Source organism: Pelobates fuscus, chromosome 11, assembly GCF_036172605.1.
Source record: "Pelobates fuscus isolate aPelFus1 chromosome 11, aPelFus1.pri, whole genome shotgun sequence".
Classification (NCBI taxonomy): Eukaryota; Metazoa; Chordata; class Amphibia; order Anura; family Pelobatidae; genus Pelobates; species Pelobates fuscus.
In genome coordinates, this window is record NC_086327.1 from 14922225 (window position 1) to 14940642 (window position 18418).

Here is an 18418-nt window from a genome sequence, read left to right on the forward strand (position 1 = left end):
ACACAGAGAATTAGTGCTAACGGTCTGCCTCTCTGTCTGGATTACAAAAGTACATACTTCACATGAACAGAGCCTTTTAAAGTGCATTGGGCAAGGTATATTGCAAGGCCCATAGTCCTGAGGCAAGAGGCTGGCCAGCAGGCCCCTCCAAGAACCAGTAACGGGGTTACTTTCATCACATGTTGTATTCAGGAAACTCCGCTGAATATAAGTATGTGTGTTTTAAAACATTAAAATGTATAATGACAAAGATATTATTAAAGAATTTAGTATTGTTTTAGTATGTTTTAGTGTTGTTATTGGTATAGTGTGGGACAGGGCCGAACTGGGAAGAAAATTCGGCCCAGGCATTTTTTACAGCGGCCCACTAAAAAGGGGGTGGGGCCAGATAGGGTGTGTTTTGTCATCACCAATGAAAAGCACGCCCCATCACAAAGTGAGCATGTTGGTTCAACGCTCTTCAAGGGCAGACCATGCGCAGAGCTCTGCTTTAGAGCTCTAGCATGAGAAAAAGACCCTGTATTTGTTCTGCACAGCGCAAGCAAATTTAATAATATGCTTGCACTGTGTTTGCTTGAAATTTGTCTCTGGTGTCTCCATAGATGTGTTTGTGGAGAAAGATGGCCGCAGCCACGTGTTTGTTTATATGAACGGTGGCCACCCAGCCGACCGCCTAGAACCTTGTGGTTTCTAAGTGTGAATAGGGTCAATTGGAGGCACACAACTCCACTGGGTGGTCCAACTGTTCGATAGATGGTTCGGTATACGAACAATATAGCTCCAGTCTGTTCGGGGAATACCTATTGTTAAATGAGATAAGTATTTGACAGAACAGTCTCTAATACAAATAGGTGGCTGGTTCTGCCACATAGGGTTAATACAGAATGGTGTGGGATAATACAACAGGGGCACGTGTAATGGAACACCATCACTGAGTACTATGCCCACATGTGCCCACTTACTTGCCTGCTTATTGTTTTCAGGTATTAATGTCTCTTTTGTATATGACAATGAAACACAAGGGTTTTTTTTGTGTTCTTGAGAGCTAATGAGCATTAACATATCAAAGAAATCCCTAGCTAAGAGGCAATCCAGACATTTGGCAATGAGAGAGTTAGTTGTACTGAAGCCAGACTACTAGGCAACTTGTGTGTGACTTCTCGCACCTTGTAGAGTTGCTCTGTTGGCGTCCCAGCTTCAAAGAGGAACTTTGGTTGTAAGCTCTGACCTTCCATACAATCAATTAACCCCTTTTGAAATTGAAAATGTACTTTTGAGGTGTTTTAAAATTATATGATTTTCTGTACCTTGGAGATGATTGTGTTTGTACAGTTCCTGACGCAATTATCTCCCTACTCGGGGTCTGTGTATAACTTGGCTGTACCATGCCCTATTTAAGGGATATTCCAGTTGTACTCCCAGAACTATGTGTCTTTTAGTTACTGGGAAGGGAAAGGGCTAATTCATGCTGCAGTTTGTTCCAGATTCTGTGGGGAAAGTAAGGACTAGAGCTGCCAGGACTGTGTGTCACTGGGAGCCTGCTCCAGGATGGAGAGGATCCAGGACCCCAGTCAAGTCACGGTGACTGGGGCAGAGGTGCTGAGGTTTTCCCCCTGTTCACTAGAAAGCGGTCTTTGGCGGAGGCACCCAGCCAGGGTGCATGGAGCTCTGTTACAGCACAGTTAATACGGAATGGTGTGGGAAAATACAGCAGGGACAGGGTTAATACAGAATGGTGTGGGAAAATACAGCAGGGACAGGGTTAATACAGAATGGTGTTGAATAATACAGCTAGGACAGGGTTAATACGGAATGGTGTGGGATAATACAGCAGGGGCATGGTTAATACAGAATGGTGTGAGATAATACAGCAGAGACGGGGTTAATAGAGAATGGTGTGAGATAATACAGCAGGGACAGGGTTAATACAGAATGGTGTGGGATAATACAGCAGGGGCAGGGTTAATAGAGAATGATGTGGGAAAATACAGCAGGGACAGGGTTAATACAGAATGGTGTGGGAAAATACAGCAGGGACAAGGTTAATACAGAATGGTGTGGGAAAATACAGCAGGGACAGGGTTAATACAGAATGGTGTGAGATAATACAGCAGGGACAAGGTTAATAGAGAATGGTGTGAGATAATACAGCAGGGACAGGGTTAATACAGAATGGTGTGGGTAAATACAGCAGGGACAAGGTTAATACGGAATGGTGTGCGAAAATACAGCAGGGACAAGGTTAATAGAGAATGGTGTGGGATAATACAGCAAGGACAGGGTTAATACAGAATGGTGTGGGATAATACAGCAGGGACAGGGTTAATATAGAATGGTGTGAGATAATACAGCAGGGACAAGGTTAATACAGAATGGTGTGGGATAATACAGCAGGGACAGGGTTAATAGAGAATGGTGTGGGAAAATACAGCAGGGACAGGGTTAATACAGAAAGGTGTGGGATAATACAGCAGGGACAGGGTTAATACGGAATGGTGTGGGGAAAATACAGCAGGGATAGGGTTAATACAGAATGGTGTGAGATAATACAACAGGAGCAGGGTTAATACAGAATGGTCTGGGATCATACAGCAGGGACAGGGTTAATACAGAATGGTGTGGGATAATACAGCAGGGACAGGGTTAATATAGAATGGTGTGGGATAATACAGCAGGAGCAGGGTTAATACAGAATGGTGTGGGATAATACAGCAGGGACAGGGTTAATAGAGAATGGTGTGGGAAAATACAGCAGGGACAGGGTTAATACAGAAAGGTGTGGGATAATACAGCAGGGACAGGGTTAATACGGAATGGTGTTGGAAAATACAGCAGGGACAGGGTTAATACAGAATGGTGTGGGATAATACAGCAGGGACAGGGTTAATACAGAATGGTGTTGGAAAATACAGCAGGGACAGGGTTAATACAGAATGGTGTGGGATAATACAGCAGTGGCATGGTTAATAGAGAATGGTGTGGGAAAATAAAGCAGGGATAGGGTTAATAGAGAATGGTATGGGAAAATACAGCAGGTACAGGGGTAATACAGAATGGTGTGGGAAAATACAGCAGGTACAGGGTTAATACAGAATGGTGTGGGATAATACAGCAGGTACAGGGTTAATACAGAATGGTGTGAGATAATACAGCAGGTACAGGGTTAATACAGAATGGTGTGTGATAATACAGCAAGTACAGGGTTAATACAGAATGGTGTGAGATAATACAGCAGGAGCAGGGTTAATACAGAATGGTGTGGGATCATACAGCAGGGACAGGGTTAATACAGAATCGTGTGGGATAATACAGCGGGGACAGGGTTAATACAGAATGGTGTGAGATAATACAGCAGGTACAGGGTTAATACAGAATGGCGTGTGATAATACCGCAGGGACAGGATTAATACAGAATGGTGTGTGATAATACAGCAGGAGCAGGGTTAATACAGAATGGTGTGGGATCATACAGCAGGGACAGGGTTAATACAGAATCGTGTGGGATAATACAGCGGGGACAGGGTTAATACAGAATGGTGTGAGATAATACAGCAGGTACAAGGTTAATACAGAATGGTGTTGGATAATACAGCAGGTACAGGGTTAATACAGAATGGTGTGAGATAATACAGCAGGAGCAGGGTTAATACAGAATGGTGTGGGATCATACAGCAGGGACAGGGTTAATACAGAATTGTGTGGGATAATACAGCGGGGACAGGGTTAATACAGAATGGTGTGGGATAATACAGCGGGGACAGGGTTAATACAGAAAAGTGTGGGATAATACAGCGGGGACAGGGTTAATACTGCGGGGACAGGGTTAATGGGGTTTTCATGAGCTGTAAGCCATAATCATCGCACTTATGACAAATCACGGCTTGAACTATGTTGCTTTGCATGTAATGTGTCTATCTCATATATTAGTTTCCCCTTTTACGTTGCATTACTGAAATAAATGAAGTTTTGCACGATATTCTATTTTTTTGAGTATCACCTGTAAGTAAATGGATGTGTGGGGCATAAAATTCACCCTTGGTCTGAATCACCTGGTCTTTTTGTCACCTAGCAACACGCCTGAACACATCGAACGTTTATTTGTTCTAGTGATTCATTTTCTCTTGTTTTAGAGTTTAAAATTCACTTTAGTTTAAATGTTTAATTTCTTGTTACAATAATACTTACAATTGATGTCTAGCCTGGTAGAACTCAGACTTTTTTTTCCATTGTGATGAATAGCTGAGCACATTATCAGAGTATTATGGTCATTAGATGAAGGAGTATAGATTAGCTCTGATACAGATTTCCATCCTCCAGCGGTGAAGTTACTTTGATATGTGTTGCCACGCTGACCACGTTTGTTCCATCCGATAGTAGGAGGGTTGGACCAACAGGTATGTTCCACTTGGCAGGTAATGGTGATCGGTTGTCCTTCAATCATGTCTCCACTCCACTGAATAACTGGCTCATGAGGTTTCTCTGAAGAGAAAGTTTCAAAATGTTTGTCGTGATCCCAAAAAGTGAATGCTTAGAAGGCAATTAGCAAATTATCACAAATAGAAATGCAGTGCAACCTTTGTTGAAAAATAGAGTTTGATGATACAGATTTAAAATGGTTTTACAAATACGGTATTTGACACACACCACTTTTATTGTAAAGTAGAGAGGGCCCTGGTTCAAGAATTTTTGGGGGCCATCCACACTGATTTGCCAGCCTGGGTTCTACCAGTTGCCTTGCAGGGTTGTATCTAGCACTGAGTAGTGTTTTTTATGTATGAATGTAAGCATGTTTTTGTATTTAATATGTGTGTGAGTTGAGTGCTTTTTGATGTACTGTTGCCATTTGAAAGATGTGGTTTACTTGTGTGTAGTGTATGTCTTTGAATGTAGGGGTGTGTCTGTATGTAGTATTGACGTGTGAATTTAGGGGTGTATTTGTGTGTAGTGTTGGAGTTTGAATGCTGAGATGCGTAAACATATACATATACACTGCCACACCCATTCACCGATACACAGACACACAGTTGACACACATCCAAATACACAGACACACAGATACACAGATGCACACAATGACACATACAGATAAACAGACACACACAGATACACAGGGGCACACAGACACACATACAGATACACAGATGGATACACAGATACAGATGCAAAATGTGCACATTTTAAGTCACCCTCCTAATTCCTACCGTTTAAATGCAGGAGGGTGGCTTTCCAGAGGTCCAATCACTTAGCTGAGGCTGTTGTGTGTCAGAGGCTCTCCCACTCCGTGCCCCTCATGTCTGCCTGGAAGTGACTGGCTGTCACATCCTCCCTGCCCTGCTGAGATTACACTTTACCATTGGGTGTCCCTAAGTTGATGAGCCAACCGATAGGCCCCTTGAGAGTGCGGGCCCCGGTGCATCCGCACCAGCTGAACCACGGCAGTTCCACCGCTGGGCTTCTTGCATAATTTTGTACTATTGGTATGTGCATGGGAAACATAAAACCATTGCTCAAGAGGCTCAGTGTATTTTTTATGGGCTAACAGAGTATTCCCTCTTTCAAGAGAAATTCAAAGAAATAATCAATACTCCGTAATTTCAGGTGCAACATGTTTTTTATTCAGCCATCCCAAGAGATATCCCAAATGACAGGACTATCTCTTGGGATGACTGAATAAAACACACATTGCAATTGAAATTAACGCGTGCACAAGCTTTATTTCTTTGATTTACTTTTGGATCCTTGAAGCAGGGACCTTTACTCAAGGCATAGGTACCAACAATCTTAGAGTTGAATAATGCCCTTCCTATGTACTTAGTTTCAGCAGAAATTGTCATTCTTACACCCTCCTGGTGACCTTCCTGATTGCTTTATGCTAGAGCATAAAGTGGAAGGTTATGCTTCTCATAGAGATGCATTGAGTTTAATGCTTCTCTCATACACATTATTAGCACAGCTGACTACTACCACACATGTGCCCTGCCTCTCAGTGCTTGTCTTTAGATCTCCCAAAGGAAGAGGGAAACTGTGGAGAAGACATCCCCTTGCGGCTGGATTAAAGATATGCAACTGCTTTATTTTACAGAAAAGGTTGGCCCAGTAAACTTAATGATATTCATGTATTATATATAAATGTATTTATTTATAAAGTTAATGTATTCATTAATACAAAGTATGCTTCACAAGTTATAGGATTGGGGGGGGGGTATTGCATCATTAATATCACAATATGTAAAGTAGATGTGACAGCAACAATTAAGGATTGAAACATTGCTTAGTCCCTTTTTGATGATTGTAATAAAAGCTAATTAAATTGAACTAAACCTATAGAGTTTGTTTATTTGCTGCTGAGAGGAATCCAAAAAGGAGCCACTCTGCACCGTGTTCAAGACTTAACCCCTTTACCAAGCAATTTATGTCTGAGAAAATATTAGCATTATTTGGAGCAAGGGGTGAATGGGTGGCACATAAGCATATTATAAAACAACAATTTATACATAGATTGTTCTTCAGACAAACATTAAAGATAACTTATGCAAATTTACACAATTTGTAATTTTGTATTTATGTATTCATCATTTCAAAAAATATTGGGGTTGAAATGGTAGGTACCCCGATACAAGTATATAATATCATCTATCTTGAATCATTTCACACAGGCTCTAAAATGTTAGTGTTACAGCAACAATGCATTTGTTTCTCACAAACCGTAGATGTGATAAAAATAGACAAAAAATAAAATCAAAAGATCAATTGCTAATAGGCATTTATAAGGACCCAGAAGGCATTAATCTATAGCTTTCTAAAAATGGAAATGAATATAAAAATGTCTGCATTTGAAAATAGAACCAAATTATTATAGTTACAGAGATACTCACACTTTAAAAATAGAAAGAAATAATGATCACTGTTTTGTAAATATACCCCAAGTATAAACATGCCTGCATTTAATTCAGCATTCTTTTTTATTGGGGATACAATATATTGAAAAACAAATGCTGCAGACAAGATGTCTCTTGTCTGCAGCATTTGTCAGTTTAAACAATGCATACCGGTATTTCTAATGTAATGTTACTTAAACCGTTTTATAGCAATCTCGATATTGCCAATCTAATGCCAAGAGACATACAAGGAATACGGGAGACAGGAGTCACTCCTCTTCCCTCCCTGACTGTAAGACTGTATGATTCTATGGACTTTGAATTTTCCATTACTGTGTGAAGGGAAGGAGGCTGTCATTTTCATTTATTACATAGATAGAATTGGTTCCTAGAAGGGGAATTTGTTAACTTACAATCTAATAATTATTCCGGGAATATAAATGTAGTTAAGCGAGACTTTATGGAATACATTTATTTTTTTCTAAACAAATGGAAATATGGAGCATGCATACATGTTTGTGGCAGTAAAAAGTTAAATTCAGAGACAGACGGAGGTTATTCGCTAAGGTGCAAAAAGTGGGAAATGCAAATTAATTGAAAGTGAATTTCTATTTTTATATCAAAATAACCAAACTGGAAACAAATCAAATGTGATGAGATTTTTACCTCTTAATAAAAGTCTGACAGCCTTTTCATCTGTATCATATGCATTTGAATTTGTATCTATTCCTGGATAATAATAAGCTTCATCTTCTGATCTCACATAATTTATCCTCAGAGAGCAGCTCATTGTTTCTGTGCTCACTAGTGATGTGCGTCCTCTGTATGCACTTATAGTTTCGGAATTCCCTCTGCTGTTAAAAACCTCTGGATAAAATGTTCTGCTATACAGATACCAGACAACGTCATCTGACATAGAACTCTCAGCACGTGTAAATGAGCAGGGAATCACCACGCAGGAGCCAATTAAAGCCTCTATTCTTTGGGGGAAAGTCCATGTCTGGCCGACGGTCACCGAGTGCAAACCTTTTAAAGGAAAAAAAAAACATACTTTCATTATTAAATTAGTAAATTATGGGGGCGGGGCCTGATCATCATGGCTGAGAGACACGTTTTACACAAGCTCCTGCACAATCTTGGCGAAATGAGCAACAAAGGGCTCACACAAGCGACACAACCAGCAAATTTGAATGCCCACTGGCCATCCACACCAAGGGGCACACAGCGGGACGTCCTGCTACCTGATAGGAGCCAGATGGAACCATGTACGGCATTGCGGCCTGGTATACGCTGGGCGGGGGAGGCGGCCGCTTCCCTAACCCGGAGGCGCCCTGAGGCTGCTCGCTGCACAACAACAAGCCCTGTTACCCCCCCCCCCAGGACCGGCGGGGGTGATCCCGGTCAGTTGTCCCAAGCATGGTGAGAAGTGGAATGTCGCCCACGACAACAATCAGAGGCCCACCTAAAATGGCGGACACAGCAAGACTGAACCACCACTTTGAGGTATTATGGAGGAAGCTGGAGGGCAGGCTACATCTACCTGCCCCTCCCGGGCCCCCTGCTCCCTTACAGCGACCATCACCCATCGATCCCCACCAAGCAACTCGGCGATTGCACCGCCATACAGAATCCAAGACCACACGAGTGGGACACCACCACAGAAATGCCTACCCCAGACGCCGCCGTTGCACGGCACGACGATCAGGCAAAGACCGACTCCAGGTTCCCAACTCACCTGGGCCGAGGAGTCACAAACTACAGCACCATTCACAGGCTCGGAGATACTCTAAGGGACTTGTCCCGATTCATGGACTTAACCAGGGACCTTACCCAGGCCACTCATCGCAGCCCTCGATACCAAGGCCATCACACTGGAGACGGAAAGCGGCAGGGCCCCACACGGGGATGCAAGGTAAAATCATCCGACCCCAACCATACGCGTTGGCCCACAGCACCACACGGGAGCTCCAACACACTACCACCCACCTGAGTCTGCCAGGCAGTATGGATTACCTGCACCCCACCTCACCTCCACAGCGCAAAACCTGCCTCCCTGTGGCATTCCCACACCGACAACCCCAGCATCTTCCAAGCCTGCTTAGAGAACCTGCCATCCCAAGGAATCGGCTGAGTGGAACGCTGACCCGCAGACTGGCAGGTGATGGTTGCTGGGGAAGACGGAGGCCATATAGAACTGTACCCACCGAGCAGTGTCACTGCCCTTTTTCACTGTTGACTTGAGATATGTTTTCCCACTTAACCCCAGAGCAGCAATGAGTCTCATCATTAGCCCCACAATAGTGCTTTCCCAGCAAACATACCTTCATGCTACTACATACCTCACACAGAGATATAGCGCCTCTCACATCACGCTACTCACTCATATCGGATTGTTAACCTGAAACAAACTACAACACTAACATGCAACACATGCTATATTTCACCATGGAAGCTAACTCACACCACACAGCTTGTACATGCATGCTTAGCAAGCATTCACATGTCTGGCGAGTCCACAAAGATACATATACTCCAACTAGGCATGTGTATTCTGTTCTAGAATTGTTGATAAGCCTGTCTCACAATCTGCACGACTAGAGTACCCACGCAGGTTTGCATGTTTACCTTACTTTTACCGATGAAGCATCACTGAGCTAAACGTGTTTATAATTTAAATTGCATTGAAAAATCCATTCTTTACGCTAATCGAGAACTTAAACTGTTGCAATTTTGTTATCTTTAACTAAAAATGTGCCTGACAATCGATTACCACAACCTGTAATGCAAATGTTTATTAACATACCCTGATGTTGCTTAATGTTACTTTAGTGCACACCAAAAATAAAGAATACAAAAACAAAAATTATTAAATTATAAATATACACTTTACTGTGATCTTATAGGGAACCTGAAATTTAAAAACAATTTTTATCAATTTTTAAAGTGGGAAAAATAATCTTCTCTTGTCCATCCATAGATCTTCATGATTGAAATTACCTTCTTAGTGATTGAATAGGGAATACATGTGCATGAGTGCAGTAAGGTACTAATGGCCTCAAAATGACACATTTTTACAGATTTCCCACAACACTAATGGTTTTCATCTCTTTTTAACCTGTCACTTTCAAGATGAAAGAATTAATTATTTGTGAAATGAATGAGATTTTAGACTTGCCCTTCAAGTGAACACATTGAGCCTATTAATATGTATGCAGGTATATATATATATATATATATATATATATATATATATATATATATATATATATATATATATATATATATATATATACATACATACATACATATACACACACACACACACACAAGATTCAGCACAGTCACTTATTCATTAAACAATGATTTAAAATCTAAGAGATTGTAATAGTTTTATTTAAAAACACCTCACATAGGCAAAAAATAATGGGGGTTTAGTTACATTATATGATCATATATTGCATAAACCTGCCACAACGTCAATGTACCCCATTCTTGGCAAGTCCTACTCTAGCAGCCTAATGTCTGCTCTTATGAGATTAATCCACTTACTTGGGGAAAAAGTTCCATCCACTAAACAGCAACTTCAATTCAGTGGATAGGTAAGCGCGCTGGATCGCGTGTATTGTATAAATTGTCCCCCAGCAGCACCCCATTTATGCATGTTCAGGTGAGTGCAGAGCCCTGGTTTCATATATATATATATTTGGGAGTTTAGCCAACTCCTTGGTTTTGCACCCCTCACTGTCACAGTTGCTTCATATTGAACATTGTACTGCAGAGAGCCCCTGATGGATTTTTTCCCCCAGGTAAGTGGGTTAATCACATAAGAGCAGACATTAGGCTGTTAGAGTAGGACCTGCCAAAGATGGGGTACATTGACATTGTGGCAGGCTTATGCAATGTATGATCATATAATATAACTACACCCCCATTATTTTTTGCCTCGGTGAGGTGTTTTTAAATAAAACTATTACAATCTCTAAGATTTGAAATCATTGTTTAGTGAATAAGCTGGTGCGCTGGATTCTGTATTTTGTATATTTTGGCCCCAGCAGCACCCTATAATGTATGCATGTTCAGGGGAGTACAGCCGTCTTGGTTTCATTTATATATTTGGGAGTCCAGGCCAGCTCCTTGGTTTTGACCCCCATCCCTGTCACAGGTGCCTCATTCCAGGACCATATTTAGTCTTGATTTGCAGAGAGTCCCAGTAAGGAAGTATTTCCCAAGTAAGTAGATTAATCTCATAAGAGCAAGCATTAGGCTACTAGAGTAGGACCTGCCAAAGATGGGGTACATTGACATTGTGGCAGGCTAATGCAATATATGATCATATAATGTAACTAAATCCCCATTATTTTTTTGCCTAAATTAGGTGTTTTTAAAAAAAACTATTACAATATTTAAGATTTGAAATCATTGTTTAGTGAATAAGCGAGTGCGCTAGATTGTGTATTTTATATATATATATATATATATATATATATATATATATATATAAAAACGAGAAAATATTCTTGCACTCCAACAAAACAATATGATGGTACCTGGTGCTCTGGTAGCAACAATAATAATATATCCAAAAAAATACCGGCACTCCAGGAATTCTCAATAAACAAGTTTTCTTTTATTCAGTTCAGGACGTCAACGTTTCAGCTCCTCATGGAGCTTTCATCAGGACAACTTAAACAATAAAACAAGCAAGCTTATATAGGGAGAATCTAAATTAGTGTACTCACATATTCAGGTGTCACCCCTCCATTCCCGCCATCGGACGGACCACAGCTGCCTCCGCATCAACACACTTTACTTCCGGGTACCTGACCCATGTGACCGGATCCGAGGTATCTGATTCGCCATATGTCGTTGCCGGGCAACTAGGGACGCTAACGTCACTTTAGTCAAACCCTTCACTTACGGACAGCGGCATGAGTCAAACCTCCTAAGCCCTTCAGTATGTATATGTGTTGCCGTGGCAACCGGACCGTGGACAGTCGGGAGGGGAGGGGAAACAGGGGAATTTATTAAACGAGCAGTAGCAGACAATCATTAATATCTAGGAGATACTGGACAGAGCATATCTATGACATATATACAAATCGATCATGTGATATATCCTATCTTGAGTGAGTGACAGAGTAATAGCCTCAACTATCACGTGAAGACTATACTGTGTATCATTATGTGAACAGCATTACCAACGATCTCTTAAAGTCAGTGTGTTCTCACTGGTGAAAGGCAATACGTCTGCCTGTGATGTGTGGTGTAAGCAAAAATATGACAATGTATATCTAAAGAGGATACAGCTGCCTGCTAATAAGACAGGATCGTGTATCCTAATGTGTGGTGCTCTGCTGTGTTCTGAAAAAGTGAAATAAAAAACACACTAAACAAATTACAAATGTGCAACTAGTGGAGAATGCAATGAAGTGCTATTATATACAATGTAAAGAGAATCTATTAAGTAAGGAACTGTAACTAAAATAATAAGCATAAACGATTGACCCATATGCAATAGGCCCAGTCACAACATGTGAGTGTGGGACTATTTCCCCTCACCCCTTATCCTGCTCTACCCCTATGCATATGCAAGTAACAAGAATTGTTTTTATAATGACTAAAAAATTCTCTTTATATTCAATAAAGTATAAAATTTTATAAAAAGCAGTACTAAATAATTACTTGGACACCGTCCAATAGTGGTATGGTACAAATCCCTATGCCACAAATACTGATGAGATGCTGTATGTAATAGTCAGCCTGGTACTAGGGGATCATAGGAACATTGTGAAAGAACATTTTTCATTCAGGCCCCTGGGCGAGATAGTGTCCAACCGTGTTATCCAGTACGTTTCTCTCTGTAACAGGAGTTTGCCCCGATCTCCCCCCCGGAGAGGGGTCGGTGCATGGTCAATGGCCACACACCTAAGAGAGGCCAGGGGATGTGTTAGTTCCAGAAAATGTCGGGCCACAGGTTTGTCCGACTTGCCATCACGATAGGCAAGTCGGATACTCGATCTGTGGCCCCTAATTCATATCTTTCAGAGGAGATCAGCACCATTTTTTCACTTGTTTACTGGGTTGAGTTTTTTTCACCTATTTTGTGTTCACATACTTTTCAACACACTTTTATACAGCATGCACTGATCACCTAGTGGAGTATCTTACATAGCTGTGTATAGCTTTGGATATTGCTACAGACATTCTTTATTGCACACACTACATACACATTCATATTTCTCCCCTATGCCCTGGGAGAGATGCACTCGCTATTTAATTCATTGTTACACTGGTTTCTTAGCAACGATTTGCCACGTCAGCACGCACGAATCACGGCCAATTACGTTAGGTCACATGATCGCGAGTGCACTTCCGGGTATACATGACGGAGGTGAGGGAACTGTATCACGATTGGTGAGTATATTATTTACTTGTTGTATATATTTGTTGTATTTGTGGGGGTACATTGATCCTGAGGAAGACCCTGAGGGGTCGAAACGTCGATCGGATAATGTTAACCTTTTGTCAGGGTACCTGTGGTCTCTACCTCCGAAAGGTCTGATGGCTCCCTTCCCCGCGGTCTATCCGGTCATGCTAGGCCGGCCGCGAGGGAGTGACTGCCTTTTACAGCATCTAGGCAGGAAGTAGTCATCAGGACACTCCCCCGGAACGACCTGTCAGTCAATGGCTGCAGGACCAATCAGGACGCCTTGGGGGCGTGGTTACTGCTCTGAACAGGGTATTTAACAGAGCTTCTTTCATTAGCTCATTGCCCTGTCGTGGTTCTAGCTTGTTCTAGTCACTCAGTGCTTGTGTATTCTATTATCCCTTTTGGTTTTGACCCGGCTTGTTTACCTTACTCTGCTTATCTCTGTTACCCTTGATTCGGCTTGTCTCTCGCTTACCTGTCTTCTGTTACCCTCGACCTCGGCTTGTCTTTGACCATTCTATACTGTACTACTTACGTTAGTCCGGCCATTCTAAGGTCCGGTATACGTATCTGGCTACTGTTTGTACTCTGCGTGTTGGATCCCTGTCCCGATCCTGACATTACGACAGGGCCAATGGATCCTGCAAGTACAAACAGTCAGCTGGCTGCTCCTGATCCTAGGTTTGAAGCCATGGATCACAGAATGGATCAGATGGCGCTTGCGCTACAGGCTCTATTAGCTTGTGCCAATAAACCACCAGAGGAGATACGTAATACCCCTGTTTCTCCTGTCGGTTCAGGTCTAGAGGTAGCCACAGTGGGTGCTTCTTCTCACATTACCCCCCCAGTACGCTATGGTGGGGCTCCTGAGAAGTGTCGTGGTTTTTTAAACCAAATTAGTATCCACTTTGAATTGCAACCTCGCTCTTATCCTACAGATAGGGCAAAAGTAGGATTTATTATCACCCTACTCATTGAGAAAGCTCTGAGATGGGCCAACCCACTATGGGAGAACGATAATCCATTAGTTTATAACTATAACGCATTTGTAGCTGCTTTTAGAAGAACATTTGACCCTCCAGGTAGAAAGGTTAATGCAGCCAGATTACTGTTGCGCCTGAGACAGGAGAACCGAACACTGGTGGATTATGCACTAGAGTTCAGGTCTCTGGCGGCAGAAATCAAGTGGAATGAGCAGGCGTATATGGATGTATTTTTGAATGGCCTATCTGATGTAATCCTTGATGAGGTTGCTACCAGAGAACTCCCTGAGAATTTAGAGGATTTAATTTCGTTCATCTCTCGTATAGATGAACGTCTAAGAGAGAGACAGAACACTCGAGAGGGGAATCAGAGACCTTCTTTTAGGTTAGCTCCCGCTGTTCCAAGTCCTGACTCCACGATATCTTTGCTTACTGAACCTATGCAGAAAGGGTATACCCGCCTCTCTGAGGAGGAAAGACAGCACAGGAGAAGAGAGGGTTTGTGTATGTATTGTGGAGCCAAGGGTCATTTACTCTCGAACTGTTCTAACCGCCCGGGAAACGCTCGCACCTAAGTCTCTCTAGAGGACAGGCCTTGGGTGTTTCTATTTTGTCCTCTACTCCTGATTATAAAGATCACAGGCTTCTGCTACCAGTTTCCTTAACTTGGGGGAAGGAAGTAGTAAGGGCTATGGCATTGATAGATTCCGGTGCTGCTGAGAATTTTATCGACCAAGCCTTTGCTAGTAAGAACAATTTCCCATCCCAGCTAAGGGAGACACCTTTGGCCGTTGAGGCCATAGATGGTAGACCACTACTAGACCCTGTTATCTTTCGTGAGACCATACCCATTAATTTAAATGTGGGTATCCTACACGTGGAGAATTTATCTCTTCTGCTCATTTCGTCTCCTTCCGTTCCCATAGTTCTGGGGTACCCATGGTTGAAAAAACATAACCCTATTATCGATTGGGAGTTAGGAGAGATACTCTCGTGGGGCCAGGGCTGCCAGGATCGGTGTTTGTGCAAGGTTTCTCCATTAGCTAATATTAACATACCGGAGAATCCTACTCAGTCCACGGAAAGACAAATACCAGACCTTTACCTAGACTTAAGGGCAGTGTTTGACAAGAAGAATGCCGATTCTTTGCCTCCACACAGGTCATTTGACTGTAAGATTAAGCTTCTACCCGGCACTATGCCTCCGAGGGGCCATGTATATCCTTTGTCTGTTCAGGAAAACTCGGTTCTAGAGGAGTATATTCGGGAGAATTTAGAAAAGGGATTCATCAGGAGGTCTTCTTCTCCGGCCGGGGCTGGGTTCTTTTTCATTAAGAAGAAAGATGGCACGCTGAGACCTTGTATCGATTACCGAGGCTTGAATAAAATAACTGTCAGAAATGCCTATCCTATCCCACTGATTACCGAGTTATTTGATCGTCTTAAGGGCTCCAAAATCTTCACCAAGTTAGATCTCAGAGGGGCTTACAATTTGGTGAGAATCCAGCAAGGTCACGAGTGGATGACGGCATTCAATACCCGGTATGGCCATTACGAATACACTGTTATGCCATTTGGACTATGCAATGCTCCTGCAGTATTTCAAGATTTGATTAATGAGGTACTTAGGGAGTTTCAGCATGATTGTGTTATTGTTTACCTGGACGACATACTAATACACTCTAAGGAGATTGAGACTCACCATAGACAGGTCAGAAAGGTATTACACAAGCTGCTGCAACATGGTCTATATTGCAAATTGGAGAAGTGCAGTTTTGATCAGTCTCAGGTAGACTTTCTTGGATACGTGATTTCTGGGGAGGGTTTTAAAATGGATCCTGTAAAACTTCAATCTATTTTAGACTGGCCCTTGCCCAAAGGACTCAAGGCTATCCAAAGGTTTATTGGTTTTTCCAACTACTATAGGCGCTTCATTAAAGGATACTCCTCTATCATTGCGCCTATTACCAATATGACCAAACAAGGGGCTGACACTAAGTTCTGGTCTAAGGAAGCTCTGGGTGCTTTCAAGACTCTCAAGGAACTTTTTGCCTCGGCTCCCATTCTAGTCCATCCTGATACGACTCTGCCTTTCTTGCTCGAGGTCGATGCCTCTGAGACAGCAGTTGGGGCTGTTCTGTCTCAAAGGTTAGGGGTGGATAAACCGTTACACCCTTGTGGTTTCTTCTCTAAGAAATTTTCTGGGCCTGAGAGCAGATATGACATCGGGGAAAGGGAACTGTTAGCAGTCATTAAAGCCTTAAAGGAGTGGAGACATTTGTTGGAGGGGACCCTACACCCTATTACGATTTTGACGGACCACAAAAACTTGTCCTATATTGGGGAGGCTAAGCGCTTATCCTCTAGACAAGCTCGTTGGTCCTTATTCCTGACTCACTTCAATTATGTACTGACTTACAGACCTGGTTCTAAAAACTCTAAAGCCGATGCATTATCTCGCCAATATGAACCTTCTACTGTACCTGAACCAGTTCTTTCTTCTATAGTTCCGAAATGCAATATTATTGCTAATACGAATCTCAGGATTCATTCTCCATTACTGGCCGAGATCATTAAGTTGCAACATCTAGCACCTAAACAGACTCCTGCGGGCCGTCATTTCGTTCCTCCTGCTCTTCAACTGGAACTTTTACAGTGTTTACATAATAGCAAGATGGCGGGACATCCTGGTATCCGCAAAACTTACGCGTTGATCTCTAAGGACTTCTGGTGGCCTGCTTTACGGAGGGACATTGAGGAGTTCATCGCTGCATGTGAAGTTTGTACTAAAACCAAACAACCCCATACGCTTCCATGTGGATTCCTGCAACCCTTGGAGGTTCCAGAAAAACCATGGTCCTGTTTGGCCATGGACTTTATTGTCGATCTACCTATCTCTAAAAGACAGACTGTTATCCTCACCGTGGTTGACAGGTTTACTAAGATGGCACACTTCATTCCCCTGCCTAAACTCCCGTCTTCTCCCGAATTGGCAGAGATATTCGCTAAGGAGATTTTTCGCCTACATGGGATACCCTCTCAAATTGTATCGGACAGAGGCTCCCAATTTGTTTCCCGCTTTTGGAGGTCCTTCTGCTCTCAACTTGGTATTAAATTAAACTTTTCTTCTGCCTATCATCCTCAGTCTAACGGAGCTGCTGAACGTACCAACCAGAAAATTGAACAATATTTACGATGCTTTGTTTCTGAACACCAGGATGATTGGGTCGGTTTGATTCCTTGGGCGGAGTTTGCACACAACAATCTCGTTTGCGATTCTACTCATTCAAGCCCCTTCTTCATGAATTATGGTTTTCATCCGTCTATTCTTCCTTCGGATTCCCCTTCCCAGGGGGTGCCGTCGGTTGATGTTCATGTTGCCAATTTGAGGAAGTTGTGGGATCAAACTCGACAAATCCTTGTGCACAACTCTATGTTGGTCAAGAAACACGCTGATAAACGTAGAAGGGCGGCTCCGATCTTTGTTCCAGGTGATAGGGTATGGCTGAGCACGAGGAACATCCGTTTAAAAGTGCCCTCCATGAAGTTCGCTCCTCGTTATATTGGACCCTACAGGGTGCTGACCCGTATCAATCCAGTTGCGTATCGTTTAGCTCTTCCTAATACCTTACGCATCCCGAACTCGTTTCACGTTTCATTGCTGAAACCACTCATATGTAACAGATTTTCCTCCACAATAGCCCCTCCTCGCCCCGTTCAGGTGGAGGGTCAGGAGGAGTATGAGGTTAACTCTATTATTGATTCTCGAATCTCCCGGGGGAGAGTACAATATCTGGTTGATTGGAGGGGATATGGTCCTGAGGAGAGGAGTTGGGTACCTCAGGAGGATGTTCATGCTCCCCGTCTCCGCAGGGCGTATCACTCTCGCTTCCCATCTCGTCCCGGTTCATTCCGCCCGGTGGGCGTATCTGAGAGGGGGGGTACTGTCAGGGTACCTGTGGTCTCTACCTCCGAAAGGTCTGATGGCTCCCTTCCCCGCGGTCTATCCGGTCATGCTAGGCCGGCCGCGAGGGAGTGACTGCCTTTTACAGCATCTAGGCAGGAAGTAGTCATCAGGACACTCCCCCGGAACGACCTGTCAGTCAATGGCTGCAGGACCAATCAGG

The 18418-nt window shown here is 42.9% G+C and overlaps 1 protein-coding gene across 2 annotated transcripts in view; it reads right to left on the reverse strand.

The window, feature by feature from the left end:
• LOC134578187 (sialoadhesin-like) overlaps positions 1-18418 on the reverse strand; it is a 77957-nt gene that overhangs the window by 25943 nt on the left and 33596 nt on the right. For both annotated transcript variants that reach the window (XM_063437205.1, XM_063437206.1), the window contains exons 2-3: positions 7545-7904; positions 4186-4479 (exon numbers count right to left, since the gene is read on the reverse strand). In XM_063437205.1, the coding sequence (XP_063293275.1) occupies positions 4186-4479; positions 7545-7904 (654 nt within the window). The remainder of the gene's footprint in view (positions 1-4185; positions 4480-7544; positions 7905-18418) is intronic.